The sequence below is a fragment of the Apostichopus japonicus genome, chromosome 2 (genome assembly GCF_037975245.1).
Source record: "Apostichopus japonicus isolate 1M-3 chromosome 2, ASM3797524v1, whole genome shotgun sequence".
Lineage (NCBI taxonomy): Eukaryota > Metazoa > Echinodermata > Holothuroidea > Aspidochirotida > Stichopodidae > Apostichopus > Apostichopus japonicus.
This window is the reverse complement of record NC_092562.1, coordinates 2,166,449-2,175,414: the sequence shown is the minus strand read 5'-3', so window position 1 is coordinate 2,175,414 and position 8,966 is coordinate 2,166,449. Positions and strand designations below refer to the sequence as shown.

Below are 8,966 nucleotides of genomic sequence, written 5' to 3'. Positions count from 1 at the left end.
TCTCTACATTGGAGTGCTCAAACGACGGCAGGGCCACACCTTTCATAAAATCATGGATCCGTCGATCTCTGACCCTTCCATGAAGGTTCATATGCCCCAATACCTAAGTCAGTTCGAGTATCTAGAATATGGCCTGTAGCTGTTTGTCATACATGCACATTCTCTTTTAAATTTTCAGTTTTCAGCTACTGTGCGGTATGCTTGACATCTGGTTAACTCTGTTTCTTTCAAAGGCCGGGCGCCATGTGTCTGGAATCACCATTGCTCGCTTTCAAGTAAAATTGCAGTGATATTTTTCGCTTACAAAAAATGAGAGAATCTCCAAAATTTATTGAACATCAAATACGCGTACGTGTTCTGGGAACAACCTAAAACCGAGATGAATCTGGTGATGAAGCATTTGATAACGTCAAGTTGGTAGTAAACAAAAATACAAACACTTAGCTCGCTAGCTGCAGGCTAATAATATTTAGATTGGTCTGTTTTGTAATCTCTTTGAGTAAAGGTCGCACAGTTTGATTGAAGATTCAGCAATTCTTTAACTGAAAATTAACTTGGGTTGTAACTGTAGCTTAATTCAACCCAGTAAGTTGTATTGCTTAGCTACATATATTATGATAACCAGATAAACATTCTGTCATCTGTGTTTCAAACCAAGGTAGGTGTTGCCTAGACCTACTGTAGGCCTAAGTTACAAATGTAACCATAACCCTAGTTGACCGTAGGTGTATGTATAATGTAGCCTAGTCATTATAATAATATAATAATAATACCATAGTCATTACCATTCATGTAATTGCCATAGGTTATTTGTTCAGTCTTCGTTGTCCAAGTATATATAGCCTAACGTCAACGTACGTTAGTCTTGGTTCGTACTAGCAGTAGCACTTAATAATGGGACAAACTAAAACGAATGACAGCGAATGACCGAATGACAATTGACTTTGTACAGGGTTAATTATCATTTGCGAATGACAGCGAATGACAGCGAATGACAACGAAGGACAACGAAGGACAACGAAGGACAGTGTTGAGAAGAGATAGAATGATTAACGGAGTGGAGAAAATGCGGTTATTGTTTTTCTGGCCAAAAATGATTTGAGGAAAATCGCATGTTACGTGGTTGCAGGCTTTTGGTGTAATTTACGGATAGAAACCACAGGGAAAGTTTGTGTGTGATAATGCGCTTGAGTGCTGTGCTTTTTACCTCTGTAGATTTATAGAAATATATCTGAAGCCGTTTCAAGATTATATTATTGTTAGTTTCTAACAATTAATATCGGAAAAATGACGTTAATTTTTTTTTTTAAATCAGACTTACAATTTCGCTTACTATAAGGTTCGTTTTTATCTTGTCCGTACTTTACTAGATCTAGATGCACACGAAATCTGAACTGTGATATCCGGTTGAAGCAAATGTCTGTGCTGTCATTACTGTCATTCGTTTTAGTCAACGCAATTTTTTAGTGTGTACAACATATTGTCATTCGTTATGTGTAACGCAATTGTCATTCGTTTTAGTAACACCCTTAATAATAGTACTTAGTAGGCCTATTAATATTGGGTATTTCAGTGAAATATGCATACACCTGGAACTTAGTCTCGCTACACAGTTGTAAAACGTACAGTTCCAGCCATGGAGGATCATGTGATCTTAGCTACAACCGTACTAGTTAATCCTTTGTCAGTTTGAAGTGATGAGAGTTTTGTGGACAAGAGAAAGCTACTACAGCGACATTGGGTCTTCACAGTAAGTTATGGAATAATTGCTTAGGTTTGAGATTAAACTGATGATGAGCTAGATTTACTTTCCCAGTCTAAGACAAGGCTTGACCTATGTTTCTAAGGAATTGTGAATTCTGCAGATTATGTCTGTATGTATGATGGTACACAGTTAATTCGCAGCTAACGACGAAGATGATATTCTCTGAGCTTGCTCATGTGATTTCATCAATGGTTTGAACACATTCTGCCAGAAATAGGAAGAATTATTCTTGTTAAAGATAACTAGTTGTAGCTGAATACACATTCAAGGAGTACTATAAGAGTTAAATGCTACAGGAGAGCCCTCCATGGTCATACATCTCCTTATTGACATAATCACACCTGATTTATGTATTTCTTAGATGACTGGAAATCATGGGGGGGGGGGGCATGTTTGCATATTGTCCTATGGTTTAATTCACCCCACCATGCAATGCTGTAAAGGTGATATCTAAATTAAGCTAGGTTGCCCTCTTGCTGGAGCTTATATTTAGGTCCTTGGTGAATTTTCAGTTTGTCCACTGAGGTTGTAAAGTTTGCAGTCCAATTGCCTGCATAAAGTGTTTTAGTGTGTACATCCTTTCAAGTTAATTTATAAATGCAGCGACAACTGCTTCAGAATATGTTATGCCTATAGTTGTTTGTGGTACAATTTATCTGAAGCGTGAATATTACACTAAAGGATTGTTGTGCCTCTTTGTTTCAACAGGAAGGTATTGCAGAATTGATAACTGTATATAGTGTATTTTGCCAGAAAACTTTACTTGGAAACCTTGAAAAAGAGTGTTGTAATTCATAATTACTCAACGCAATTCTTGTTTTGGAAAAAAGGTCAATTCATAAATCATATTTTTGAAATAATTGATGAATGTAAACTTTGAATTATTATAATTATGTTAACTTATAACTTTTTTATCAATAGGTGCAGATCGCAATTAACAATGTCAGATGAGGACAATGAGGAAAGTTTTAAATATGTCTCCTCTCAGCATTCAGACAGATTGGTCAGTCGGCTACGATGCCTGCTGGAAAGAAGCTGTTTCACGGATATCACGTTAGCAGTCGGAAAGAATCGTATCCAGGCACATAGGCTGGTCCTCTGTGCGGCTAGTCCATACTTTGAGGCTATGTTTATGAGTGGTTTGAGTGAGACAGACCAGAATGTTGTGGAGATACATGGAGTAGCAGAAAGACATCTGCAGTTGCTTTTAGATTTTATTTATTCAGGTAAACAAATTTTAGGAAAAAGGTGGTACTCCTTCCTGTCAATAAGTTAAAAATACATCAAGTACCCATAGTAGTTTCATGCAGTCACTGTTCCAAAACAGCATAAAATTCTAACATTGGAAAATGTCAAAAAGTGTAAGTCTAACACAGTAGGGTCAGATTCAGGGAGGGGATCAAAGTATGCTGCAAAAAGAATTTTGCTTTAAACAAGGTACCTTACTTTATGGTCAACATTAGCAATCTTTGTGATTGGGGCAATGGCATTTCTGACTTCTGACTGGGTTTCCTCTTCCAAGGAATATCAGCTCTGCCACTGTGTAATTACTATCAACGTAAAAGGTGTTAGGGGGCATGCATACAGTATATATGCTGAAGTAAATTAAAGGAAAATATTGTAATTTTGTTGATTTTTTTATTTTATTTAAAGTACTCAAAATAATGCTTGATCCTTGTTAATTCTTTTTTTTTCTCTCTCTCCCTGCTCAGGTGAACTGTTAATTGATTCTGATGATGTACAGGAACTTTTAGCAGCGGCAGATTTATTTCAAGTCACAGAAGTTGTGGACGCTTGTTGTAGTTACCTAAAGAGGGAGTTTCATCCGACAAATTGCTTGGGAATAATGAACCTTGCAGAGGCATTCTCCTGCACCGATCTTAGTTCTAAGGCCAGTACATTCGCGCAAAGGAATTTCATAGAAGTCGTGAGACACGATGAATTTTTAGAGCTTACAATTGAAACACTGCTGAAGTTACTAAGCAGTGAATATCTTTGCATAGAACAGGAGTTCCAAGTCTTTGAGGCAGGTTTGAAGTGGATCCTTTATAACCCTTCCGAGAGAAGACAGTCTTTAGTGCAAATTCTAGAGTGTATCCGTTTCCCTCTGATCCAACCGACAAAACTATTCAACTGTATCGAATCCTGTGAGGACTTCAGTTTACGTATCGGCCTTGGAAAATTGCTGGAGGAATTTGATCCCAAGAAGCGCGCGATGAGTCTACGGTCTCCTTACTCCAAGTTTAAGATTGAAGTGACGCCGCGTCATAGCGCCAGAAAGTACATGGTCATTCTTGGAGGGTACCATAGAGCGAAGAGTGGCAGATGGCACGAAGTGCGACCCATAGCAGATGTGTACCGTTTTGACTCCTTCAACAGAATCTGGACCCCGTACCCCAACATTCAGTACCCTCGTAGTGGCCTGACGGTCGTATCCGTCAAAGGCTTCATTTACGCTATAGGCGGCGAGAACGAACTCCTCCTGTACGATAACGTGGAGGTACTGGATCCATTGGAAATGAAATGGCGCGACGGCCCTTCGCTTCCCAGACCTCTCAGTGGACACAATTCATGCGTAATTGACGGTTTCATATACACATTTGGTGGATTCATAGGGTCAGAGGTGACAGACAATATCATCAGGTTGGACCCGGACGAAGGCAAATGGAGGAAAGTTGGATCCATGCCGACCCAGAGATCCAACTTTGCGCTGACTGTGGTTGACGGTAAGCTTCACAAAGTTTGAGAATCAGGGATCCAAAAAAGGTCAACAGATGCTTTTGATGCTGTATGGAGACAGAAGTCTGTCTAAATAATGTTTGTCTTGGTGTTAAAGATCAGTGACATTATGGTACATTTGGTGAAGAAATTCTAAAATGTTAAAGTAGGAGAATGGAAGGAAGGAAATTAGGATAAATTTAGCACTCAGGAGATTTGTGCATGGATAATTGACACTACTGTATTAGTTGACATCAGATTGCAATGCAATAGGTTGATTAGCTTGAAATATATATATATATATATATATATGTATATATGTAATTTTTGTAGATAATGCGATAGGAGAGCATTTTAATTTCTTCAAATTTCTAATTTGCTCTTCATTTGTGGTAAACATTAGAGAGAAAAGTTTGTGTGTCTGGATGACTAAAAGTTTCAAAATATATTGAAAATCTTGAGTTACTAACTGATTCCTGGCTACACGTTTTGGACACATAGGCTGACATCAGATTGACACCTACCGTAAATACACGGCTATATTGGGATCCCCATCGAGGACAGGACAGCACCTTTTGGTAGTGGGCAGAGCTTGTAACTCTCCAGTCACTGGTTTGAATCCCAGTCTATAGCCCATAGAGTTGTTTGCCTTGGTTCATAAATTTTACTCAAAGGGTGTAAAGACTCGCACAAAAAGAAACGTCTAATGCCGGTAATCTAATAGTGTACAGTCAGTACATACCGCTGCGGTCAATACCCACAGCACAGTGTGCAAACGATACAGCGATGGACATCTCAGGTCCAGCTAAAGATAACAAGGTATCACGTTTCATTACAGTACTGTCTGCATTTTGTAGCGACAAGAGAAAAACTTCACTTGCAAGCAACGAAAAGTTAACTTATTTAGAGGGCGGCACACGGTTTGGGGCAAGTCTGCAATGCCTTTAAAGTAGTCATCAAATTGGAGAGTGAAGAGATATTTTACCACATTCACTGTTGTTTATTTATTTGTTTGTTTTTAAATCTTCCTCTTTAGGGTTGGTATACATTGCAGGTGGCTCAGTAGAGGGGGCAGACAAAGGACTGGAATGTTATAATCCTGTCACCGAGGAGTGGACACAGTTGGCTCGCATGAAACATTCCAGAGGATGTTTCGGAATGGCCGCCATTGGCAATAATATCTATGCGGTAGGTGGCGCCAGAGCCGGAAGGGACGCCTTACAGTATGTGGAAAAATATTCAATCGACGAAGTGAGTTCATTACTGTTTCTTCGTTCGCAATGTCGTTAAGATTTTTAGATCATAATTTCACCCTTGAGATATCACTCTATTAAAGTGACTTATTGTGGTAGCTGAGGATGTTGATGCTAATGGGAAAGACAAAATCTGTCTAACACACCACTTGTTGAAAATTCATTCCAAGATAGTGGTTTGTGTAACTTCGGATGTGGTATGTACTGTAATCGCAAAGTACCTAGGTTCTGTCAAGATACACTGATTCCCAAATCCAGGAAATCGGACTTGATTTGACGATCTCTGTGATTTTAACGTGGCAGAGGCTATTAGAAACCTATACCCTTTAAAAATGTTGTTTATTTGTCCTTGAAATATGTGTTTTCAGATGTTTGCCTTCTGTCATTTTGCTGAATTCTGAGTTTAATGCTTTTGTTAAATTGCTAGTTTTTTATAACTAAAACAAGAACATTGCTTTGAAAGGCTCAAAGCTGCTTTTTTTTTGCCTTAATTTTGGCTCGACAGTCGAAAGAATCAGAACAGATACTTGAAAACATAATCTAAGGTTACTGTTAAATTACTCCATTAAAATTGTACCAGAAAACAATTTCATTAGGCAAACTGCATGTGAAACAGACTTGAATAGAATTTAACCTTGAAACATATGCAACGTGAAGGAAGCAAGCACCAGAAAGTTTTCTGTATTCGTTGAAATGGTTAACTACCGGTAAAGGACAGATGATCGACAGATAGATCTCTTAGTTAGATTGAGAGATAATCTATTAATGTGTGAAAATTACAGGACTTGGTGTTCGGAAGTCAAAGGTAGGAAACCCAAAGCGAAAAGCAGCTTTATGACAAAAAAAAGAAGCAGAAAAAAAAAGCAGAAGTTTGATGATGCTGTATAAATTTTTCATTCTGTCAGAATAAATGGACGACTGAAATCGACAGCTGATCGACAGATAGATCTCTTAGTTAGAGAGGTAACCTATTAATGTGTGAAAATTACAGGACATGGTATTCGGAAGTCAAAGGTAGGAAACCCAAAGCAAAAAGCAGCTTTATGACAAAGAAAAGTAGCAGAAAAAAAGGAGAAGAATTTTGATGATGCTGTATAACTTTTTCTTTCTATCAGAATAAATGGACGACTGTAAAATCAATGGGAGTGGCAAGGGCCGATCCTTGTGTGGCGTCCATAAATGGTCTATTGTTCGTGGTAGGAGGGCGCTCTGCAAGTCACGGTCATACGCCACCCCACACCCTGGACGACATGGAGTCCTATAACCCTGAAACGAACGCCTGGAAGGATGAAGAGCCGATACCGACGCACAGATGTGACGCCGGTGTGGTCATTATGTGACGGTCAAACCGCAAATCATTTCTATGTCAACTCATCTTATATACATGCGTGTGACGAGAATACTCTCTTAGCTTGCAAAACGGGTCACGTATCAAATCAGATTTGCATTCTCCAATCGGTGATTTTGAGAGTATCGCAATGCAACTGTCGGTGGTGAAGTATGAACTCTGTCAGTCGTCAGTCCTGGAAATATGGATACCATCTGCTAAAAGTGACAACACATTGAAAGGGGCAATCACTCATTTTTGGAGACGAGAACTCCGGCATTTGGAGATCCGTTTCGAATGTCAAAAAAAATAGAAGATCTTTGGTAAATTGATAAATCTCAAATGCTGAATTACGTTAAATCTATAATTAGGATGGCGCACAGGAAGGAAATTTAAAAGGGAGTGTAGGCTTTCGTCAGATATCAGATGTTTAATGTTTTCCTGGTGATGTGCCCAATCTTGTGCGGCCCCCAAGATTATATGGCAAACTCTTTAGAATTTTTTATTCTGGATCCACACCTCAATGGTCCAGATAGTTATTCAGACAAATTCTTGTTGAGCATAGTCTAACACTGACATAGACAAAGAGGTTAACAAGGGCCCCTGAAAGCAATTCAAGACTGAATATGGCATGGATACCAGAATGGGTCCCTGCCAACTAATTTAAAAATAAATGGGATGTTACAAGCAGCTAATTGCAAATGTGATATATCTATGATTTCGAGAATAGTAACATGTCTTTCTAACCAGACGCGTAGCGAGGAATTTGCCAAGGGAGGGGCAAAACTGTAAGCAAACTATCAGAGCCATAGATACGGCATTGCAAACTATCTAAGCGTAGCGCCACCATGGATTGGCGCGAAGCGTATAAGAAAAATTTGGTTGAAAATGCCTCCCAGATCGCTGGAAATGGCACTTCCTGGGCCTTGTAAGTTGCATCTTAGCAATTTCTCTTTGAAATTACTAGCGATATCATAAAAACATACAAAAAATTATGCTCAAGGAGGGGGGGCGGCTGCCCCCTTCACCCCCCCATCTCCCCTTGGCTACGCGCCTGTTTCTAACTGAACTATACTAAAATTGAAAAGAGAATCTGAGGTACTTGCCTGGGCCATGTTAATATCATAACTCATATCATAATTCAAGTGGCTCTACTGATCCTGCCTATGTTTTAAAACTTACTCAATTAAATAAGTTTGTATTTGTCACAAATTTTGCCTCTTATATTTGAAGTTATATATTTATTTAAAAAATGTTATAGTCTTGTTCATTTTTTTTTCGTATTGACAGGACAAAAAGGATATAATGTGTGTAAATATATTATTATTATTATTAATATTATTATTTCATTTCATTTTTTTTGTTGCAGGCTTATAGGGAAAAAATGCAAGAAAATAAAGTACTATATATATAACAACCATGAAATGGGACAAAATATGAAAATAATTTTTGTGTCTGCTTTTATGTTTTTACTGATTGTATCTTCTGACGAACAATAAATAGTATATTGAAGTTTGATATTTTCTTTAAAAAAATTCAACAGGGTCTAATGAGCACCCTGTAAAGGAAAATGTTAAATATTCTCGCCAACAGAGTTACAGAATTCATCAACTTTTAACATGTTTTTACTAGCAAAAGCTGATGTTTGGTAACATTTTATAACTGTCATGGACATTGACTTGGGGTTGCAAAGTCTCCTTAAAACTTCCTACCTGAAAATTGACCCTCAGTCAGTGGCGTAGGAAGGTACTTTTGAGTGGGGGGGCTGAAGTCTGATGGCCGGCCTGGGGGAGGGGTCTAAGGGGAGGGGGTATCCCCCTCCCCTTTGGAATTTTTTGCATTTCCAGGTGGCCTCAGATGCAATTTGGTGCAATATAGCATACTTCAACACCCACTCCATTTT

The 8,966-nt window shown here is 38.5% G+C and overlaps 1 protein-coding gene across 4 annotated transcripts; it reads left to right on the top strand.

Moving 5' to 3' along the window:
- Positions 1-118: 118 nt before the first annotated feature.
- LOC139973707 (actin-binding protein IPP-like) lies at positions 119-8,496 on the top strand. 4 transcript variants are annotated; one of them, XM_071980566.1, is made up of 5 exons: positions 119-585; positions 2,687-2,991; positions 3,478-4,491; positions 5,520-5,734; positions 6,852-8,495. In XM_071980566.1, the coding sequence occupies exons 2-5, from the start codon at positions 2,706-2,708 to the stop codon at positions 7,074-7,076; spliced, it is 1,740 nt and encodes a 579-aa protein (XP_071836667.1). In that variant the 5' UTR covers positions 119-585; positions 2,687-2,705; the 3' UTR covers positions 7,077-8,495. The 4 variants fall into 4 exon arrangements, with proteins under 4 accessions (XP_071836667.1, XP_071836660.1, XP_071836675.1 ...); XM_071980559.1 differs by having other exon boundaries at positions 121-658; positions 6,852-8,494; XM_071980574.1 differs by lacking the exons at positions 119-585; positions 6,852-8,495 and adding exons at positions 1,386-1,750; positions 6,642-6,802.
- The last annotated feature ends 470 nt before the right edge of the window (positions 8,497-8,966 follow it).